This window comes from Colossoma macropomum, unplaced genomic scaffold, assembly GCF_904425465.1.
Source record: "Colossoma macropomum unplaced genomic scaffold, Colossoma_macropomum, whole genome shotgun sequence".
Classification (NCBI taxonomy): domain Eukaryota; kingdom Metazoa; phylum Chordata; class Actinopteri; order Characiformes; family Serrasalmidae; genus Colossoma; species Colossoma macropomum.
Window position 1 is genome coordinate 40,576,857 of NW_023494789.1, and position 24,327 is coordinate 40,601,183.

The 24,327-nt window shown below is 38.5% G+C and overlaps 1 protein-coding gene across 1 annotated transcript in view; it reads left to right on the forward strand.

Moving 5' to 3' along the window:
• The window catches only part of gnai2b (guanine nucleotide binding protein (G protein), alpha inhibiting activity polypeptide 2b), a 95,253-nt gene extending 76,191 nt beyond the window's left edge, over positions 1 to 19,062 (forward strand). Inside the window, exons 3-9 of the mRNA XM_036571322.1 lie at positions 3,992 to 4,133; positions 5,328 to 5,488; positions 13,687 to 13,815; positions 15,701 to 15,830; positions 16,157 to 16,310; positions 16,934 to 17,149; positions 18,097 to 19,062. Of these exons, the coding sequence (XP_036427215.1) occupies positions 3,992 to 4,133; positions 5,328 to 5,488; positions 13,687 to 13,815; positions 15,701 to 15,830; positions 16,157 to 16,310; positions 16,934 to 17,124 (907 nt within the window). The 3' untranslated portion in view covers positions 17,125 to 17,149; positions 18,097 to 19,062. The remainder of the gene's footprint in view (positions 1 to 3,991; positions 4,134 to 5,327; positions 5,489 to 13,686; positions 13,816 to 15,700; positions 15,831 to 16,156; positions 16,311 to 16,933; positions 17,150 to 18,096) is intronic.
• Positions 19,063 to 24,327: the final 5,265 nt, after the last annotated feature.

Consider the following 24,327-nt stretch of genomic DNA (forward strand, 5'->3'; position numbering starts at 1 on the left):
CCACTGATTTTTCACAGAATTCAATCTTTGAGATGCAAACAAGACATGCTTGGTGTCTGATGTTTGCTTTGTTAGAGTGATGTGATGCGAAATGCTCCATTCTAGAGAAACTTCCAGACTCAGATTTCTTTACAATGGGGGTGATAGGAACCAGAGGTCAAAGTGTCTACAACACAAGTATAGCCATTTCCCTTCAAACCACTTTGAATCTTAACGATTAAATTACACAGAAATTTTTAAACATCAGTGGAATTCCCCTTTGACATCGTTCTGCGAGGTTATATGTTGTTCGATCTTTTAGCTGCTTGATAATGATTTTCTCATTGAGAGTTACGAGTGTCACATTTACACAGATTAAAACAAAAATGTTTTCAGCTTCAGGACTCAAATAAAAACAGCTCCACCCTCCAATTGAACCGGATAGCGCGTCTCTGAATGACACGTTCTTTGGCCTCACTGCAGGTTTGTTCAAAGGAATTTGCTTGAGTTTTTCGTTCACTTGTTGGAAGGAGTTATGGTTAGAGCTACGATTGCTAAGCTTGATTGGTTGAGCGTCAGTTTTGTCAATTGTGAACGAAAACATGGATTCCAAATTCATCTGGTGGGGCGGATGAGAACCATACCGGCCCGTGGGCTGTAGAATTGACACCCCTAGTTTAAACGAAACTGGGCTTTTATGGAGGTAATGCAGTTTTGGGCTGTTTACCTCAGTTCTCACTCTGATGCCTGACCACACCTACCAGTACTATGTTTCATGGTCAATACAAGGAACACATGATGTCTTGGTGCTTTGATACAGAATTTACATAATGGGTGCACTCAGAAGTGCACAGTCTTCGAACATGGCTCAGCCAGTCAGATTTCAGAACTGTGATCTGTTTTATAATTTTAATATACACTGATCAGGCATTATCACATCATAACATTATAACATTACGACCACCTCCTTGTTTCTATGCTCATTGTCCATTTTATAAGCTCCACTTACTATATAGGTGCACTTTGTAGTTCTCTGTGAAGGCCCACGGGGGTCCTGACCACTGAAGAACAGGGTAAAAGGGGGCTAACAAAGTATGCAGAGAAACAGATGGACTACAGTCTGTAATTGTAGAACTTCAAAGTGCAGCTATTTTATTAATTTTTACTGCATTTTAGCCCTAGAGAAATGTTATTTGTCTGTAATGCTGATGCAGTTGGATCTAGTTTTGATTCCTACATTTTATAAAGGTTTATGTGTCGGCATCAGCAGATAAACATGAAAAAGATTGGCCCACAATTCTATAAGCATTGTCCCACAATTCCTATATAAGTGCCTCCAGATTGAAAATGGTCAGAAGTGTGATTTCACAGAGATGGAAATGGTCAGAACTCTCGGTGGGCTTTGGGAAGGGTGTTCATGTTGAATAAATGAATGACTGTAGTTAGTCGGTCAGATGTTTTGGAAAGTCTGTGCAGGAGTCAGCATTAATAAAAAACGGCGCTGCATTAAGAGTCTCAGTGAGCTATTCCTGTGTTTGTTTGAAAAGTGTACCCTCTCTTTCTGATTAATGTGTGTTCGAGTGCCTCGGGTATTGCTTTCAATGCAATTGAAAGGCTGTGATTACACAGGAACACGCACACATCTACGTGCACACATGGCCTTGGATGGTTTAATAATTCACATTTCTCTGGGGCGGTTGGGCTCCAGATCCATTTTTCATGAGAGGGGACAGTGGCGAGTTCCAAAGCCAAGTTATTACATAGCGAAAAAGGAAAAGCAGCTCAAACAGACGTTACCTCTGCCTTTGTTTACTTCAGGGCAAATAAAAATGTTACAGGGGCAGAATAAGAGCTCGACGCTGATTCGGTTTTGCCCTGGTGCTTTAGTTATATAATGGACATCCAGTGTGTGTAATCTCCCCCTGACCCCAAATGTAGTGGATCAGCCAAGACATGTTTTGGTGAAGTTTGCTTCTTTAGTTTTGCACTGGCCAATCTGTATTGTCTCTATTACATAACTACAGCACCCAGGCAAAAATGAGCCAGCATTAAGCTCTTACTTTGCCCCGTATGTGCCCTGCAGTTAAAGGGAGATAATAATGGAGAGACTAAAAATGGGCCAGTGAACTGCGTTAAAGGGACATTTTTGTAAAAAAATAATTAATTAATTTGCGCAGTTTTCACCTTACCACACATATAATTAGCTTTGTTGTCTGATGTTTGCTTTGCTAGCTTTGCACTACAGCTGCAAGTAGAGAAACATTGATATGGGAATTATAGGCTGATGCAGATATTCATCATTTTTTCATGTATATATCTGCTGATGTAGACACAAAAAACGTTCATGAAATGTAGAAATTAGGACTACATCCATCAGGTTTAGCATTACAGAGAAATGCAATACATATGTATAGGGTTACAAATACATTAACATGAATAAAATGCAGAAATTTTAGTCCACTAACTCAGCAGCACCTAAACATCCTGCTTTTATCGGTTTGAAATATCAGTCAAATTCAAACATCTGTCTGATTTTTTTTTTCCATGCAAAAATCTGCCAATGATATGATTCCAGTATCATTAAGTGCGTGTACATGCACTTTAGATTGCGCCACTTTTCCTGAAAATATGAACATACATCATCGAGAAGATGAAGAATATTTCAATCCTTCATTTCATCAAGCATGTAGTTGGTTTTAGTGTCGCTCCAGAAGTGTTTTGCTGCGTCTCACAGCAACACTGCTTGCTTATTTCCGTTACCACCGTCTGTTTTCGCACATGCGCCGTCTGAGAAATCCGAAAGAAATCAGAGTAAGCGTTTACATGCACTGAGACGTCTGATCACTGAGCTAAAATCCAGCTCTCTTTATCAAATTTCTTAATCGGATTTCTAGACCTTACTCCGATCTAAGAAATCAGAATATGATGTTTACGTGACCATTTGAATTATCAAATATCTGCAGAAATCTGATTATGATTGGATTATTGAGTGCATGTAAACACACTCATTGTGCATCACTAGCTGTGACGCTAATGTAACTAACAAGTAATGGAAGCTAATGTACACCAGGTAGCATTGTGGAAACTGCGTGCTAACTCGCCTCACACTAGTAAGTATCCTCAAATAGACTTACTTGTGGTTTCTGACACAGTGGAATCTACAGATGTTTTATGCTAATGTACTTTTGTCAGTGTTTGTAGATAGTAGTTTGCCATACAGTGTCAGAATCCACATAAGCAAGTCTATTAGAGATTACATAACTCAACACGGTTCAAGCCAAGTAAGTGATTTATGATGCTAATTGGTAAACATAAGCTTCCATTATTTGTTAGTTGCATTATTATCACAGCTAGTGATGCACAATGATATCGGAATCATATCAGTGTCGGCAGATATTCGGTTGTAAAAAAAAAAATTGGACAGATATTTATATTATCTTGGCAGTTTGTAGATCTAGTTGATGTATTTAAGCAAAAAAAACTAAGCTAAACTAAACCAAAGAAGCAAACTTCAGATACAAACATGTCTTTGCTGACGTGGAATTTGACATAAGGAGGAAATTATGTATATTTGGATTTTTCGCCAAACTATCACATACATTAAGCCTCTCTTAAACTGAGCTCTATTTAAGTCTTTTTTCAGTAGATTTAGTCACCAATTACTTATAGCCTGGACTTTAAAGGTTTGGATGAAGCTGGAGATTTGCTTAAGCCTTGGATAATTTCCTGTGCACATCTATCTCCCCAAACCGCTGACAGAGCCGTTCTGAGAGCTGCAAAAATCTGCAAATATTTTTTTAAGCCTTCAACTCAAATGGTGCTACATTCTGATCTAGCAAATGGCAGCAGATGAGTGCTTAGATCACTTTCCGCAGCTCTCATTAAAGAAACATCTTGCTGCAGTCTTGTACAAAGCACTCTATCTTTCTTACATCTACGAAGACTACTTTACAGGATCAAAGCACCACTTATTGAATGTATAATATCTTCTTTTGAACCTGCTGTGTTCCAGGATCATCCACGAGGATGGCTACTCAGAAGACGAGTGTAAGCAGTACAGAGCCGTGGTCTACAGCAACACCATCCAGTCCATCATGGCCATCATCAAAGCCATGAGTAGCCTCAAGATCGACTATGGAGATACAGCGAGAGCGGTACACATCTTTTCCTGTTTAGTTTAACCTCTTCCGTTTAGCTTAGCTAGCAACCTATGGCCTCATATTCCATGTGACACTATGTCAGAATCAGTCAAAATATAACAAAATATGTTTTATTGTTTTATTTCGATGTTGTCAGTAAAATGTTTTGACAGTTTTACAGCAGGGCTGCCTTATATGTCGTTAATGATTAGCATGTTATTGACCTTTGCGCTTCTTCAAAAGGCACAAAGCAAATGAGCCCTATAACCAATCAATGAATGCATGATTATGTCCTGTGAGCATCCTGCCCAACATCAGATGCTCCAAATATCTTCCTGCAAGTGTTCAATAAAATGCGTTGATTCATTTGATTCATTTGTTTTGTCAAAAACATTGAAGGCCAGTCTTTAATCGCATCACATTAGACCCACATTTTTCCCTGAGCTCCACTAATTTGGTTTGGTTTAGGAACCAAAACAGTCGTTATTCATTTTTACATGACCCACCTCTCTTCATCCTTTAGAACTAAACAGGCTGTTTTGTGCCTTTAAGACTGATGTATGTATCTTTATGAACTGGAGACTGTTTTGAATAATATTGCAATGTTTGCATACTACATCAAACGACTTTCATTTTAAAAAAATCAAAATTTTGATTTCTTTATGATATGGGCCCTTTAAGAATTCATTATGGGTTTTTAATATTTTGTTATAGAAACCATATTATAATCGTGAGATATAGATATGCATCTCACCCATATTTTGCAGTCCTCTTTCATACTGTCGTGGCAGTTTGCAGATCAGTATGTAAGTGCTGAGTTGCTAATGACCTTATGTATGTATGAAAAGTTTGCGAAACACCTTTTGAGGTGAAAACAATACTGGTTAATATGAATGGCTGTAGAAAAATATGAAGAGTCTGATGGTGGCATGAATGCTGCTCCATTTCCATTCGCAGAATTGCAGAACCATTTGTGACGTTTTGAGAGAAACTCTCTAACCCCAAACCCACCTGTTTAGAATGCAGACATCTGTTAGATCTTGTTGGGTTGTGAATTACAGCCTGTTTGGACCACAGAGTACCAAATATAGTCCAAGACAATTCAGTTTAGTTTAATTCCAACCCTTCCTTCCCTCAGCTAAATAAACTGAGTTTGTTTTTGAATTGTCATGCAGCAAACTGGTGATTGCCATGTGTGTGTGTGTGTAGGATGACGCACGGCAGCTCTTTGCACTGTCTGCCGCAGCAGAAGAGCAGGGAATCCTCCCAGACGACTTGGCCAATGTGATCCGCAGACTGTGGGCCGACAGCGGGGTACAAAACTGCTTCAGCCGCTCCCGAGAGTACCAGCTCAATGACTCTGCAGCCTAGTGAGTCCACACACACACACACACACACACACCCACAAGAAATGTAACCTGCTTATTTACCAGAAACCTGATCTTAAACCATTAAATCACTCAAAGGGGAATTCCAGTTTTTTCCACTGAAATTTCTGCATAATTCAGCAAACAAAGTGATTGTGTGGTTTGATGTGAAATGGTTCATTATAGAGAAACCAACTCAGATTTCTTTACAGTGGTGGTGAAAGGAACCAGGGGTCACAATGTCTACAACACAAATATAGACATTTTACTTACTGTCTTCTATAACTGTCATTTCTAATACTGTCTTCTTTGGGAATTATAAAACTGTCTCAGGCATCAGGCAGTGTGTTCATATCCATTTCATGTAATAACTTTGTGATGGAGCTTTCAGAGGCTTCAGATGTCTGGTTCCTATCACCGCCACTGTAAACAATTCTGATTCACAGTAGAACAGAGCCTTTCACATCAAACCGCTCTGAATGACTGTTTGTTTCAAAGTTCACAATTAATAACACGTCAATGCAATAAATGAAGTGATCCGTTTTTCCACTTTAACTCTTTGTACCATCTGTAGTTCCACCCTGAAGCCCAGCTGCATTGAACTGTATGTTGCTATGATTGAATCTGTGACTGTTCCCCTCTCATTCAAATAGAGTTTAGTGGTTGTAATTCCTACACGGCTCACCCTCAAATTAAAGCTAAAAGTCTGCACTTTGAGCACATATTCTTTATTTAATTCCAGTATGCTGTGGTAGACAGCTAAAATAACAACTTTGTTAACGTCCAAATATTTATGTAACTCACTGAAGCTATAACAAAATGCACTGCTTTTTAAATGGACAAATGTTTCCTTTACGGTTAAATTAAAGCGAATCAGACAAATGCTATTAATCGCGATTAATTACACAAACTAATGTGATTAATCGCTATTAATCATTTTAATCGTTTGGCTGCCTTACTTTATTTTGGATCTATATTATTTAATTATGCAGATTTTTTAAAATGCAGAAATTTCTAGCAAAATATCTAGCAAAAAAACATGCTCTTCTCCAAACAGGAGGTAACTTTTGACACTGTCAGCTTGCACACATAGACGCACACACATACACTGATAATTAGAAAGGGCCAGTTTCAAACAGCGAGCTCTCTGGCATGTTAGCTCTCCATCTGTTGTTGTTAGCAGGAAGGTGGCTGGCTGCAGTGAGGTCACCTCACACACTCATGATACGGACCCTTTAGTGACCACACAACACTGACATTGTGCAGACCAGTGAACTTTTATCATGTACCGCTCCTGGGCAGCGGCAGCACATTAGAAATGAATGACGTAGTTGCTAGTGCTGTGATTGCGATAGGCCTTGTACAATATTAAAGGGCCCTTATCCTACTTTTTTAAAGTATGTTATTTCTTACTCTGAGGTCCACTTAAACGTTTGTGTGGTTTTCCAACCTCTCCTTATCTCTTAGAATTAAACAGGCTGTTTTTTACTGTACATTTAAGACTAATGTATGTAAATTAGCTCTGTTCTGATTGGCTCTCCTGTATTGTGCATCATTCAAGAAGAGCTAAAACACTCCTTTGTTCAGTGTGAATGGGCGGGGCCAAACTGCTGTAGAGTAAATGTGAGGACATTTTTAAATATGTATGTATGGTTTTTGTGACATCATAAAAAGAATTTAGGATTTTTTTAGAGCTTAGTTTCCATATATGTACTGCATGGATTAGATGTAGTGTTTACATGCTACATCAAACTGGTTTATTTGTAAAAGGAGTGGGGAAGTGTGTTCCCTGTTATGGCCTTTTTCACAATGTGTGGGCTAAATGAATGTGTGAAACCCACTAGCACATCGCCAGGACTTTCTATTACCCAAAATCATGATATAAATAATATTATTTACTTCTTAATGGGTCAAAACGGCATTTTAAATTCTTAAATGGAAAATCATTTTCCTGTTGAAAAAAACATGAAGGCTATGTTCACTTTAAAAGGTTGAAGTGGCCAATTTTTTGCCCTAATGTGACTCAGATCTAATCTTATAGATTAGATTATTAGTCCCACAATGGAGAAATTTCACCTCGGCAATCTAACCCATCCGTGTAGTGAAACACCACATACACGCTAGTGAAGACACACACTAGGGGGCAGTGAGCACACTTGCCCAGAGCGGTGGGCAGCCCTATCCACGGTGCACGGGGAGTAGTTGGGGGTTAGGTGCCTTGCTCAAGGACACTTCAGTCCTGTCCTGTCAGCTCTGGGGATCAAACCGGCGACCTTCCAGTCACATGCAACCTTAATGTGAACACTCAGATTGGAATTCGTGTGCTTTTTTTTCACTGTGTGTGCACCATCATTCAGCGTTACCAAGGCAACTTATTACTTGAAATAAGGTAAATAATCTTATTAGAAGCTTACAACCGTCACAACATGAGAAATATTAGATATGTCGACTAGATTGAAGATAATTTTACTTGACAAGATACGATTTTTTGCAGTGTGGCTATTTAGTGCAATGAATCCTACATAATTATGCTACAGCATTTTAGTGCAGGTGCAGCAGCAGCAGTGCAAGTGCTCTTACGTGCCTCATGTTATTTATGTCATATGATTGCAATACAGATCATCTAAAAGTAATAAATTGGCTGATTGCTCATTGCACGCATCCCTGGATTTCATTGGTTACATATTACATATTGCAGCCTTCGGTAAGATCAGAATTTCATAGATAAATATAGTAATGAGTGACTAACGGAGAATGTATTTGTTCATGGTTATTTTTGTATCTTTCTTAAGGAGATTGTTGAAGACCTTATGCACAGAGATGAGTCTCTGCACAGGCAGAAATATATTTTAAACGTACATTAAAAAGAAGCTGACTTGGTAGCTGGGGGGATGTTTTGACCTTTGGATTTGTGAAGCAAAATATTGTGCTAATTACCTGCATTTCAAATCTAGGCCAGATGCTCAGAATGTGTTTACTCAGCAAAAAACACCTCCCATTTTCCTCCATCCCTCACTACTCAGCATGCACGCTGTACCTGCACTTCTCTCTCTCTCTCTCCCTCTCTCTCTCTCTCTCTCTCTCTCTCTCTCTCTCTCTCACTCCCCTCCCCTACCACCTCACCACCTCTGCCACTGTAAATGTAAATGTGCATGAGAGACTCCAGCTCTCTCTCTGCCATGCTCTCTCTCTCTCTCTCTCTTGCTCTCTCTCTCTCTCTCTCTCTTGCTTTCTCTCTCTATCTCTATCTCTCTCTCTCTCTCTCTCTCTCTCTCAACCCCTAATCCATTCCTTCCTTCCTGTGCATTTATTTTTCATTTGGATGGCAGAAGGAGCCATCCATTGCCACAGCCTGGAGCTTAACTAGATCCACTCTTCTCTCATTTACTTTAATGATTAAAGAGGGAAAAAAACTTCAGCGAAGACAAAATGAGAGTAAATAGATTGCTGTTTCCCAGAACACACTGCTGGTAGAGGCTCTGAGAGCGTTTGTCATCTAGCACTCTAGTGCTTTAAACTGGCCTTGTTCTTATCGGTCCAAGTCTATGCATCTAATTAGAAATGCAGTGTGCTGCAGTTATTTGTTTCTAGTATAACGTAAGCTCACAAACATCAGTCAGAGTGGCCTAAATTGACCTTGTCTTACCTATTGGCACCATTCCATTCAGAGTATTTGTCCATGTCTTCTTTAACTGATTAAAATCACTCCCCTGAGTAGATGGTGGATGTGTATGTCCACATCGGTTATGGTAAAACGAATTTGTAGAAAGAGCTTTCTTTGTTCTGCCGTGTTTTCTATCACTGTATAAAAGAAGCTGCCCTTATTGTTGGATGCACTGCGATAGTTTCTAAGCAAGAATGCACACACATTCATAATGTGATTACTATGGAAACAACAAATAAAAGGCACTGAAGTGTGAAGTATATTCCTTCCTTTCCATTTTATTTTCTGCCAAAATGGTAGACTGTGTCGCAAACAAGATAAAATACAAAAAAAAAATCAGCCTTGTTAAATACCCCACCAGTCAAAAGTTTGGACACACCTAACTGTAAATGCATTTTTTTATATATAAGGATAATTTATTTTTAAAGGCATCTGCATAAACGAAAATGACAATTGCTTCTAAGACAAATATAAATAGTGAAGTTGATGTGTATGTTTATTATTTCAAAAACATTTTGCATTTAAATTAGTTAAAATATTTATTTATTTTATGATTGAACATATGGGGGAAGAAATAAAGCATAAAATGTAAAAAATAAAAACAAAAGTTATGGCATGTTTTTTATTTTTTGGTTATTTTTACCCAAAATGTTAAACTCAATACGTTAAACTCAAAAGCAAATGAACAGAGTGTGTGTTAATTTATTTTCACTTTCGCATACATTTTTTGGTCTCTGATTAATGTGGAAAACCGTAAAAATAAGAAAGCCCACAATGAGGGCAAACTGGTTCTAATCTGAAAAAATCAACCCCTCTTCATCTTAAAATTGGAGATCAGGGTGGGAAATCTCCTCTTACGTGGAGCTTATTGGAGAGAACATATGTGGTTAATGCATTATTAAATAATATATTGTACTGTTATAATGTTGATTGTTTCTATAAACTAAAAGAAACAACTTCAGCACAATAACAAAAGGCACATTTGCAGGCACTTCAAATATTGCTGTATTGAATTGAGACGCCACCAGATTGTATTGAATCGAATAATGAATTTTGTGAATTGTTACAACCTAAAAGAGTTGGTGTGTCCAAACTTACAATGCAGCAGCAGCATCGAGAAAACACGTTAGTAAAGGAGAACGTATTTCTGTGAAATTCAGAAACGGCTGCTTTTTGCCTTGTTATTAATGGGTTAAAAAGTTATGCTGTAAGAATGGTGTAGATATCAAAACAAAACAAATGGGCTTCTTTCTGCATCTCTGCACAGCTAAATCCACAGTGTATAACTGACACCTACAAAGTCCATCTGGACACCAATGAACACAGTAAGAGTTAATTCGACACTGGGGGATTTTGTCCTGTGATGTCACTCTCGACGCTGTGTTAGTTCAGTTGCGGCTCATCCGTGTCCTCAGGCCTCCCAGCTGAAGCTCCTCGCTGTCATTGCCTCGCAGTGACACCCATCTTTACCCCACACAGCTGTCAACTGCTGCTCGCTGGAAAGCTGCGCTGTGCAAAATCTGGATTTCTGTAATCAGGAGGCAGGAATTACGCTGGCAGATTGGAGATGAGAAACAGCGAGTTGTTCACAAATCCATCAGGGTGAATAATTATGAAATGTCTTGAGAAACGACGCAATGGGGATTTAGATAATGAGCTTCTTTCATTTTGCGATTCATTTCATCCATATTATTACAATGGATGTGCGGCTCAGGGCATGCGGTATTTTTTAATTAATGGATCTGTAGCGGTTTCTCTGTTGTCATGGAAATAGATCTTGCAATCTGGTCTCCTTAACTGAGATTGATCTGATAAAAAAAGTGTTTTCCTCTTTTTCGGTTGTACCAGTTACTTCTTAACCTTAGAAGAATATTATCACTTCTAAATGTGATAACTTCTTGTACACCTACTTAAATTCATACATTGCATGTTACATTGTTTTGTTGTTTTCTATGGAAAATGAATAGAGGTTTGATTTGGTCTCAAAGTCCTGTATTCCCCATGTATTCCCCAGTGTGTGCAGATACGAACACCCTTGGCCGATTGAGCCACAGATCTTATCAGCTGTGATGTTGTATGTACACAATAGTTCATTTTCCTGCTCAGAAACACTACAGCCTTGCTTTTGTGGTCCAAGCATTGCTCGAAGTCAAGAGTACAAACATGGATGCTTTTTAATTTATCCACCAATGTTTATCAGAGCAAACCTCTGATAACATCTGTGAGTATCTCTGATGAGTAGCAGATGAAATATGACTCAGTTAGCTTTAGCGGTCTTATAATCCAAACACCCAGGAAGCAAGCTGGAGGCACCATAGAAGCAGAAGACTGATAGTCTGCACCAAAACTGATCTGTTGTGTCAAAACCAGATGTATTATTAACTAAGCTATAGTATCTTTAGTAAGTTCTTGCTAGCTGTTATGCTAACAGGTTGACAGTCTTACGATGGCAGGAATTTGCCATGCATTTTGGATTTTTTTTAAACCTTCGTGTAGCAAATTTTGCCAAAATTAGATCATGCAAACTGAATTTTGTGCAGTTAAATCAAGCTGATTATGCAAATTAGGTCATGCTAACTGATTCCCCATTAGCTTTCATTCATTTTTAGCCTCATTGTCAGTTTTACATAAGCTATTCCCTTACAAGCTCAGTGGTCTGCATGGCACCTGTGTGTTTTATGAACTTCCAAACAGATGACCTGTCAGTTTTCTTTAAACCCAGCGGTTTTCCAGTTACAAAAAAGAAAGAAAGCTTAAATAATCTACTGTGGAATCGCTGATTCGGCCCAGACAGATGGGTTCAGTGTGGTGTCACAAATGGATAGGATTGGGGAGCAGGAGGAGCTGTTGGAGGAGCTGTTTGCTTGGACAAGTTCATGTTGTCCACTGCCACGGGGGACACAGCTGAGAAAAAACGCTGGCCAAGCTGGGAAGAACAGACCTTTTCTCTGGGTGTCCTCTGTCTCAAGATCTGAGGTTACAACCAAATGATGACCCCAGGCAGCAGAAGGCCTAGATTGTTGTTATGATATATACCTGTTTGACTTCAATCAATAAAAAAATGATTAATGGAAAAGATAACAGGAGTGTGAAACACCTAACATTAATGTCAACAGTTATCATAATGTTCAACACTTGACAGTAGAGGAGGGCAATATGATGATATTTTATCGTTATCATGATAAACAATGCAGTCTTTTGACAAAATTCTGAGCATAATTAGTCCTGATTAGTTGGATTTAGTGCACTTGTGTGAAATGTTGAGCAAAAATCATTCAGATTTTTTGATACCAGTATTTAAATGTGGCGCTACTGGTGCATTGTGTCGTGATATGTATTTTATATCATGAAAATTGCTTTATATGCATGAAATTTGCTAAGTAGCCCGCTAACCAATCGCAACGTTTTTCCTGTGTGCCGTATCTTGACCAAATAAAGGTCCAGATGAGTATTTTTGTTGGTTTTTTAATGAAAAAGGGTATTCATGTTGTCCAACTTTTTTTTTGATCAAAATAATGTCTTTTTATTGATTCAGTCCGTTTTTTAATATATCGCAGAGTGTATGTAAATTGCATTATGCAGGAATATAATCTATAAAGTCACAATACTAGTATTTTATCCACATCATGCTACTCTGGGTCCTATTAACACATAATAACAGGTGAGCTTTATCTTGGTGTTGTATTTCAAATAATTCTCACCCAGCTGCTCCACATATTAGCTTGTCACGACTTGCGATTTCATAATTCTGAGAGATCTCTGCTTTCCCGAACCGCGTCCTTGTGTTTTTCAGCTCTCATCTTGCACGATGAAGCATCACGTATAAACAGCCAGTGTGACAAACGAGAGAGAACGAAAGGGGAGGGGAGAAGAAGAAGAAAAAAAAAGAGGCAAGCCAATGTTGCCATAGAAATGGTCTCGGTTAGCAAAGCGTTCAGGACCGTAGCCTGTCCTGTAGAGATGGCTCACTGAGCTAACAGGGTTATTTCTGGCCTGTGAGAGAGAGCCTGCTGCCAGCTGTGGTGGGGTCTGAACATGTTTACACTATTTGAGTTGATTTATCTTTGGATACGTTTCCAACGTGACCCCGATGGCTTGAGTCGTTTGTTTTGAGAGGATTTAGTGTAGCTAGCGCAGGTTCTTGAGGCACGTCCAAGATGAAAACTAGAGATTATCTGGTTTTGAATGAAAGCTCAGCACTTCGAGGGAATGATAAGCATCCTGGGAAATCATAGCCGAGACCACACTGAATGGATGATCCAACATGGCAGGTGCTGAATAATGAAAATTGTCACGGCCACATTGAATTGTGTACGGTTCTATGCATACCATATGAGCTCCTGCGCATATCTGTATTCATCATGAATGATGCAAGATTGCGCACACAAGGAAGTGGCAAAGTGAAGAAGAGCCATAGTCCAAGCTTTTTCTTTATCGCTTCTTCCGTTAATGATTTACATTCATTCATTGTTCTCCACAGTCATTTATCTTTATGGTTGTCGGAATGACCTAATTGTGCTTGTGTGTGTCTGTCTAGTTATCTGAATGATCTGGAGAGGATAGCACGAGCAGACTACATTCCCACCCAGCAGGACGTGTTGAGGACCAGAGTGAAAACCACCGGCATCGTCGAGACACACTTCACTTTTAAGGACCTGCACTTCAAGTGAGAGACTATTCCGCCTCTGTTTGTGCGTCCCTGTCCGTCTATCTGCCCGGCTGTGGCCGTTTAAGTGCCGCTTTGAGATTTGTTTGTCCTTTTACGCCATTAAGTCCATCAAGTATGATTTACGACAGTGCCCAGCCATAAACCAAGTTGTAATTTCCCTAATCTAAACCAAGTGCTCAGTGGACCTCCGCCCCTCTCACAGCATCGCCTCCTGTCATCCTGCTTGGCGTGATGAATAATACATGACAACAATCAATAGAAGGAGGGAAAAAAAATGTCACCTCGTCTGTTGTCCCACTTCCTGTAACCATAGAAACTTTTCTCCTGAAAATGCCACCAGAAATAAAGGCTGGACTGGACAAGTGGACAGATGGATCACAGACGTCCAGTGTACACAGACTGCCTTGAAGGAATATAATCACTTGGCAGACGAAGATTACTGCAAAGTTGCACAAGAATTTTTTTTCAAGTTGTTTAAAGCTGTAGTTCAGCGAGAAATCAAACTTACACAATTTCCCCCTCCTTATCTCAAATGTGATCTGTCACCCAATATATTAATGGCAAGATAATAAATCAATACAGTATAATATTGCAATATTTTGGTCGGGCGGAGGTCTCAAAACAAACAAAGCAGTTATTAGGAGTTTTTTTTAGCAAATGGCGCACACTATACTGTAGGGCTGGACAGTATGATGATGTTTATCATTATCATGATAAATTACTTCACAATTGTAACACTATGCGTTTTGGAGCATATTGTGGATATTGTCAGTACTTAAGGAACACTGAACAACTGCATGTTTCATTAAAAAGAGAGCATCATTAACCCTGTTTAATTGGATTTAATGCAGCACAGTGTGTAAAACACTGACTACAAATCATTGTATTCATAGTTTTGAGTGTTTTTATATGTGACACTACTGGTTCGTTTTGGCCGTTCCAACTTATCAGATGTCAGAAAAAATAAAAACATCTTGACATTTAGCATGAAAGTTTCCCAACATTATATTTTTGCAGTATTGCCCACCTCTACCTCAGTGTACGACCATGCATCACTTTGGTCAAAAATATGTGGTTTGGTTTCAAACCGTCATTTTTGTTTGAAGTATGTATACTGCCGCTGTCATATATCTAGATTGCTCTGAATCAAAGCATTTGTTAAGCGTTGAAGGCTAAGGCCTGTTTTGAATGTTGTCTTACGAATAAAAGCATCTTCTAAATATAAAAAGTTAAGGACAGTGTTATTGAAAGTTGATTTTTTTGTCAACTAAACTGAGACAAACAAACTTTGTTATATTAAACTAAGTTTACTTTTGGAGGAATCATTTACTAAACTGCAATAAATCACAATTAGTCATCGCAATACTTAGCAGATCGCAAACCTTTAAATATCACGAGTATCATGATAATGTTGTATTGTGAGGCTTATAGCATTTCCCACCCCTATAATACATGTTTGCTTCTTTAGATTTGCACTAAAGCTGCAAGGCTAACATAACAAATAATAGAAGTTACAGCTGTAGTAAGAAGTCTAGTTGGGACAACAGCCTGAGGAAACTGTATGGTGACTGTATGGGCCATGATGCTAATTGGTGGGGTATAAGCATCCATTATTTCTTAGCTACATTAGCCTAGTAGCTCCAGTGGCAAACAAAAGAAGCAAACACAGGACACCAAACATGTTCTGGGCTAATGGGAAAATTATGTAAATTAGATTTTAGGCTGAACTATCGCTTTAATGCCGTTGTTACCTGAATAAAATGCTTGAAGAAGGTCATAGGTACTGTTTTCTTTTAAGTGCCTCATGAAATATTAACAACTGAACAAGGACTCTCTCTCTCTCTCTCCCTCCCTCCCTCTCTCTCTGTCTCTCTCTCTGAAGGATGTTCGATGTTGGAGGCCAGCGGTCAGAAAGGAAGAAGTGGATCCACTGCTTCGAGGGGGTGACGGCCATCATCTTCTGCGTGGCCCTCAGCGCTTACGACCTGGTGCTGGCTGAGGATGAGGAGATGGTGAGGATGAAGAGTGTGGTTCTCTGACGCTCTTGGAGTTTCCTTCACTCTAGACTTAAATCTTTCATTGTTCAAGGCGACCACATGGTACCTTAATGTTTTATCTCCTAAAAGTCCACATGAACAGAGGACAGAAGCAAGTGCCCCAACCCACAGCAACAGCACCACCTTTTGGCCACTCCACTGTATAACGTCTTCACTAGCTTTAATTAAAACGCATCTCTCTCTCTCTCTCTCTCTCTCTCTCTCTCTCTCTCTCTCTCTCTCTCTCTCTCTCTCTCTCTCTCTCTCTCTCTCTCTCTCTCTCTCTGTTCTTTCTTATTCAGAACCGCATGCATGAGAGTATGAAGCTCTTTGACTCCATCTGCAACAATAAATGGTTTACGGAGACCTCCATCATCCTCTTCCTCAATAAGAAGGACCTGTTTGAGGAGAAGATCCCACTCAGTCCTCTCACCATCTGCTTCCCTGAGTACTCAGGTCTGTAGCCTTTAGAGAAAGAACAGCTTTAGTACTGTAATAACCTACATCACCATACATTAAACAGCCTGTATTAAATGTTCACAATCACCTTTCGTATTAGTACCTTTTGTTATTTTATTCAATGATAGCTTACAGTGTATATTTACTTAAAGTAAACCTGAGACTGAAAGGTTTTTAGGATGCTTTATTCAGTATTCCAGGTGTTATAGGCTTCAAAAAGTTGATTATATTATTAAAGAATAAATAATGTACTGTAATGATGTATTTACAGTAGTTTCTCCTCGGGATTTAATGACCACTTTTAAATACTTTTGACATATGAATCGATCAGGATAGTCATATTAATATAACTTAGTTCTTTGATTTTAGAATCATCTATTGCTCTGTTCATCTCAAATTGAGCTTAACTTTCTTAATGTATTTTAATTTCACAGTTCCCTAGCTTCCTACTAATCATTTGATTGCACACGACTGGCATATTAGAATAATTTAACACATTTACTTTCAACTAAACTAGTTCTATACTGTTTTGACAGTGATATCAGACTTTTAAATGCTGATGTAAACAGCTTTTATCAGAGTAAAGTCTCACCCTTCCATCAATATCATCTCTTATTCAGGAGCCAACAAATACGACGAAGCGGCAAGCTACATCCAGACTAAATTTGAGGACCTGAACAAGAAGAAGGACACAAAGGAGATCTACACTCATTTCACCTGCGCCACCGACACCAAGAACGTGCAGTTTGTGTTTGACGCAGTCACTGACGTCATCATCAAAAACAACCTAAAGGACTGTGGGCTTTTCTGAAGGCGTCACCAAGGACGATGCCAAGGTTAACACTTACACATACGCATACTTACATACAGTTAAACAAGAAAGAAATAGCTATTTAAAGGGGAATTCCACTGATTGTTCAAGCTTCATGCAGAATTAAATCTCTCTAGAATTGAAAATTTCACAGCAAACCACGCTGAATGACTTTGTTGTATATCTTAAACATAGAACATTTTAAAAAATCTGTGGAATTCTCCTTTAATCTGCTTTTCCCATCAATAATGTGATTGGTCACATCTTCAAAGTCTCTGACCATATCACCAGTAAGATGTTCTGTTTAATAGGGTTAAAGGGCCCATATCCTACATTTTTCATGTATTTGACTTTGTTTCTACTTGTTTGTTTTTGGTAAATGGTCATTTTTCAGCCTATCTTTATCCATCAGAGATTAAAGAGGCTGTTTACTACGACTTCAAGACTGATATATGCAAATGAGTTTTATTCTGGTTGGCTTGTATTGTGTCTCATTCAGAAACAGTCCAGGCTGAAACACTTCTTATAACTTCAGTGTGAATGGCCAATTGTGTTGGTGTTTGTGACATCACAGAAACAATTAATTCAAAACAGGCCATTTTTGCAGAGTAGTTTCCTTATATGGACTGTTACACATCACATCAGACTCGTATTTCATCGACTTGTATTTCAAAAAAGTGAGAGAATATGGGAGCTTCAAGGTGCAGAGCTAAACTGCTGTAGGCTGAATAGGCGGATATTTGGAACTGCATTGCTTTTCATGACATCACAAAAACAACACATTCAAAATGGGCTGTTTTGGCAGCCTATTTTTCATATATGGACTGTATAAAAATGTAACAGTGCTTACATACATCATACATGAGAGTCTTTTATTGTGAAACATCAAGGTAAATTCAGTTTTCCACAATAAGGCCCTTTAAAGTGACTTTTTTCTCAATGTTTTTTCTTTCCTCTATATTCTTTCTCCAGGAGAAGCTCGGCTGGGTGGTGCATCTGCACTTGCATCGGTGAGCACAATGCCAGACTGCCTACATACATCTAGGAAAACCCTGAATTTTTATGTGATACTGCGGGGGAAAAAGGACCGAGATATACAAAAAAAACGAAGAAGAAAAAAAATTGCAAAATCCCAAGTCACTGAATTCCAAAACACCTTCTCCTGCACCTAATTTTTATTATTTTTTTGTAAATATTTTCATTTTGAGGAGCTATTTTCTTTAGATTAAAAAACAAAAAAAGCAACAATGATTTTCAGATATGTTTCTCCTGCTCCTTTGACCTCTTTTAGTTTTTGAGTATGATGGGACAAAAGAAGGGGAGGGGGGTAAAGCCTTTGATATATAAACTAGTTTCCTTTTCTTTAACAGATGCGCAAAATTTTATTAAACTTAACTGTGTGATGCTTCTTTTTGTAAAAGCTGCGAGAGCACAGACCGAAATCCAAACGGCTTTTGCTTTTTTACTTAACACGTGGATTCCACATTCCCGGCTCAACTGCATGATGGACCACAAAAAAATCGAAAGGGAAAAAAAGAAGAAGAAAAAAAAAAAAAAGCTTGCTCTGGTTCAGCCTCGGCGCAACACGCCCTCAGCAGTTAGCGCTCTGCTGCATTTAACGTCTGAAATCCTAGCTTCACTTTGATAAACACTGTACAATTGTGACTAATATGTAAGTTGCATAAACCTGTCTTTCACTGTCCTTTCCTTTCGTGTTCCCGACCCCCGTTCTCTTTCGCTCTCTCTGTTTTGTGCCTTGACTTCCAGTTTTCACATTGTCTGTAGAGTTTAGCGCTGATTCAGTTCACAGTATCAAAATAAAGAATTAAAAAGTGAAGATGGTTGTAGGAGAGGATAGAGTGGGGGACAGTCTTCTGATGAATATGAAATGCCATGAATGGTTTTAAAATAAAATAAAAGTTGATTCACGATCGTGAACCCTCTGAGTGTTTGTCGCATTCTTTTGCTTTGTGTTATGAGAAGCCTTATTTCTGTATTTGCCATGAATTAATGTCTCAGTGCAGCATGATCTTCAGAATCTTTTCATAGGTGGGTCGTTCTCCATTTGGGTGGGAATTCAGGGGGATACATTTTTTAAAAATCAGTTTCTTTCATCCTAAAACGAAATAATCTTAATATGTCCATTAACATCTCCTGTTATCATATATGCAAAAAGGAGCTGAATTCCAAACATATTTTACAGTCACTGGTGTTGTATGAATATGGTGTGACTGTGACTCCATTCTGGTTAAAACTGAGGATTTTGTAAATTGACTCACTGGCTGTCAGGTGACCTTGTGCAAGTATTTAAAATCAGTAATAAAAATGATATTTGGCATTATTTTGGCAAAAATTTAATTATCCAGGCATTAAAGCTCATGACACTAGTGACACATGGAAGTTATGAGCTGCCTGATAAACAAAATTATTAATAAATTAATGAAATATAGTGCGTGAGTGTGACTCACCTTCTCATGCCTTGATCTGCTTCCTCTCTGATGAGCCTCGACCCAAAGAAGCAGGTTAGTAGAGTTGAAAACACTGTGTTAAAATGTAACATAAGTCCTGATAACACCAGTGACTGAAATCTCTGTGACAAATTAATTTTTTAAAAAAACATATTTTTAAATGTAGTATAACATTAATGATATGGAAAGTAAACAGTAAAAGTGAATCTGTTTTATACAAACTCCTAAGTTAAACCTCTTAGAAATATTGTTTTATATTAAAAATGGTTTCTCAAATGTTGAAAATCAGTTTTGTGACGAGCTGTTTTACAGATGCAGAGTGACTATGAAACAGGACAAAAATAGGAAAATCAGAGAATCATAAAGGAAAAGTGTTATTTAATCTTAGGTCAACTGTAAATGTACATACTGACATCTGGAGCTGTGTCTAATATTTTAAGCATCTTATTAAGCCCTGCAACCTCTGTGACGTGGATTCCCACTCCAAATGGAAAATGACCCAGGTGGGATTTTTTGCAAACATTGTCAAGACATTCCAGCTTAAAGGAATAGTTCACTGAAAAAACAAACCTAGTTTTAACTGTTAGCACAAATGTATTTAATCATCCTAAACATTGTTGGTGTCTCAAGTTTGCTTCTTTAGTCTTGCACTAGAGCTACGAGGTTAATGTAGCTAACAAGTAAAGGAAGCTTATAGCCCACCGATTAGCATAAGGCAAACCGCATACCTGAATCATCACACACTTATCTTAAACCATGTTGAGTTGTTGAAGTGGAATTCTTTAAATTTTCTCAATTTCGGTGGGGAAAAAGTATGGACTTCTTTACAGTGGTGGTGATGGGAACCAGGGCTCACCATGACTACAACACAAATATAGCCATTTTATTTACTAACCAAAACCACCAGTGAACCTGCACGTGTCTTATGAGCTTTTATAAGGGATGTTAATGATGGTAAAATAGTGAAATCAGTGTTCTTTGGAGACGACTGTGCATTGCAGTGAACTGCATGTAATCAACCACCAGTGTATGAATTGATACACTTTAGGCCTCAGTCTTATCTCACAACTATTATAAATATCAGGCATCAGGTAGTTTATTCATAGCCATTTCATGTAATAACTTTATGTAAGGCGGGTTTTAGAGGCATTCAAATGTCTGGTTCTTATCACCACCACTGTAAACAATTCTGACTGTAAGTTTCTCTGGACTGTAGCATTTCACACCAAACCACACTGAATGACTCTGTTCACATCTTAACCCTTTATTTTATGCAGACATTTTAAAAAATCTGTGGAATTCCACTTTAATTCATCTCTAATAGACTTGCTTATGTGGTTTCTGTGACTGTATGACGTGGACAAATGTGTAGCAGCCACATTGTACCAATGTACAGATGAAATTCAGGCTTAAATTTTTATACATTTTTTTCTGAACTATCACTTTAACCATTTTGGTGCTCTGTTGGTGTTTAATATGCTGAATGCGTAGAAGTAATGTACTGCTGTTGAGGAGTCTATTATAAGTGGGAAGATCTTAAAATGGTTATATACACAAAGTGTCTAGAAGGAGTGTCTCAGTCTAGACACAGGTGGGATATGATATCTAGCAAAGGAAATAGCTGGAAAGCAGGACTTGAGCAGCATAAGGTATCAGCACAATGCTATCGTTTGTTAAAAAAAAATAAAGAAATAATAAAAAAAATCCTACACAATACAGATATGTTGTTCCCTAAACTGGTCCCACATCAGCGTCTCTTGCTCTGGGAAATTCTATTCAAATTCATCATAGAAGGTTTTGACAAGCCAGCATTGGAGGCTGTAAGTTAACAGGACTCGTTTCTGCTAATATAGTTAAGCAGCAGTTCACTCTGAACACATAAACTGCCCAAGACAGGACACGTGCAGGAGAAAGGAGTCCATATCCAGTTTGTTTGCAGAGTGCTGTGGCCCAGTGCGATTAGATCTGGATGCTTTTGCTCTTAAAAACTGTGTTTTTTAAGGGTAGTTTCACCATTTTTGAAAAATTTTGAGAGAATTAATTCCGTTGAGACACAAAGAAAGTCATTCAGAGTGGTTTGGTGTGAGATGGTTTGTTGTAGAGAAACTTACAGACCTTGATGTCTTTACAGTGGTGGTGATAGGAACCAGGGGTCACCATGTCTACAACACAAATATAGCCATTTTATTCACTATCCAAAACCACCAGTGAACCATATTTCATATTGTTTTATATGCAATGTTGATCATATTAAAATAGTGGAAGAAAACATTTTATCTTTGGCTACAAGCCTTACAGTGCCCTGCATCTACCTCTGCACCAAGAATGGATTTTAAAAAAAAAGAAAGAAATTTCAGGCCAAAAACTTTGTAGAACCCGGTGTCTCAGGTATCAGGCAGTGTATTTGAAATCTTCTTATATAATAACTTTCTGTGAGGGAGCTTCTAGAGGCATTAAACTCTTCAGACGTCTGGTTCCTATCACCACCACTGTGAACAATTCTGACACTAAGTTACTTTAGAATTTGATTTCACACTGAATGGATTTAATGATGCAGAAATTTTGAAAGATCAGTGGAATTCCCCTTTATGTTTACAGAGATTATTACTGTCTCATTGGCATTGGGAAAATCTATTAATTGGCTATTGGACCAAAACATCATTTTGTAGACGTACGTTCCCTACAGAACGAGTACACATCTCTCCTTTTATTCATACCGTCAAACCCCCGAGTGCTTTCAACAGCAGCGTCTACATGCAGTGAAGGTGTGTGAACAGCAGGTTAAGATAACCCATTCTGAGAACACTTGTACCTGAATGAATTGAATAGACATGTCTAAGCCATTTGTCTTGTTCTATGCGAGATCCATTTAGGATAATGGAAATTGGTATTCAAATGCAAAGCTTTAGCTGTTAAGGCTCCAAAGCATGGAAGTGCCACTTGGATTGCATTTAAATTTCAGGGCTGCAAATAACTGCAGGCAAATGGACGTGGCCGTTTATTCTGGAAGGGTGAATGTGAGCCGTTCTGGTTTGTTAGCACTGGAAAAGGTGCTCTGTGAGTAAATTCTTCACTATTTAGGTGATTTCACAGTTGGGGTGCCATTTGTGTCCCACTGATATTGCCTTTACAAATAGGTATGTAAAGTAAAGGTAGATAAAGTGTCTGTTACAACAGAGATTCTCAACTTTTTCCACCTCAGTGTCCACCTATTTATCACTAGAACGCATGAAAGTCCACAGGAAAGCAACACTCTTTCTTTTTTGCCTAAAAAAATGTTTTTGGGACATTTTCAACACAGCTATGTTTGAGGCCTACCGCACAATATATGACTTATCAATATCAGTGAACATAAAATATCAACAGAATGGTGGCAAGTTATGAGGAACGTTTCTACAACACAATTTTCACACCATTCATTCACGAGTCAATAGTCAAAAAACTGACAAAGCTGCCTTTATGCACCATCATACAGGGACTTGTATTGTGGCCCTGTGATTGAGAAACAACCATGTTTCAGACAAATATCTTAAAACATGAAAACTTAAAATATATCAACAGGCCATGGAAAACAGCATTTTTGACCATCCTAGTCCTCTATAACTAGGACAGAAAGATTAATCATTTTTACAATCGCAATTTTCAAATTGCAAGAGCTGCAATTTTTATTGCAGCCTACATTACCAGCAACGTTGTCTTGGCCAGTTTTAAGTGAGGACATTCAAGCTAAAAATATGGGCTGCAAACTGGCTGTAGATGAGTTAGACCAATCAGAAGCAACCATACACTCGTGTTGTGACATCACAACCACAACTAACTGGCAGTCTTGGCATTTAGCATTGAAATAAAGTCATTATATATATATATATATATATATATATATATATATAATATATATATGTAAGTCATTAGTATGTCTTGTGTCCTCATGCAGTTAGCATGGATGCTATTTAGATGCTAGCATTTTTTGGACTGTTAAATTCACATTTTCTTAGATTCAGTGTAGAAAAATCATTTAAAATAATGGTTGAATTTTTAAGAGCTACAAAAAGCTTAAGGCACCTCAGTCATGGACTCGCCCCTCTGAGCCTACTGAATGACCCCCTGCCAAGTTTATCATTCCAGCTGATCAAATTAAAGGGTGTTGTAAAGCAGTCAAACAATGCAAGTGGTGTCAAATGTGGCCAGAGTGTAGGGCTAACAGACATGCAGTGTCTTGCAGCACTGTTAGCGCCACTTTTGCACTTTTGATCACAGGCCTCTGAGGACAGGAATGTCTGGAATGTGTCAAGGTATTGTGGCTCATGCACTGTGAACAGTGAGCTGTGTTTATGTATGCACACTAATGTATGGGCTCGAGGTCGGTTGCTTTGCATTGAAATGGACGATGCTAGCCGGTGGGGGAGACGTGTGAAGAGCCGTGAAGAGGCCTAGCGCTGTAAACAGGCCTGCAGTAGCAGCGCGCGGCCACACGGTGGCAGCTAAAGAGCGCGCTGGGCTTCTCCTAACGGGGATCTGCTCGGGCTGTGTCCACTGTACGTTCGGTCATCAGCATAATACACGGTAAACAAGCAATAAAATGAGAAACACAGATCAGCAGGTATTGAATTACGGAGAATGAACGCTCCGAGTTTTCACCCAGTATATAAACAAAACACTTTACGTTCAAATAAATAAGTAAATAAGTAAATAAATACTTTTGTCAAACACGTCCTATACAGTCTACTAAATCACG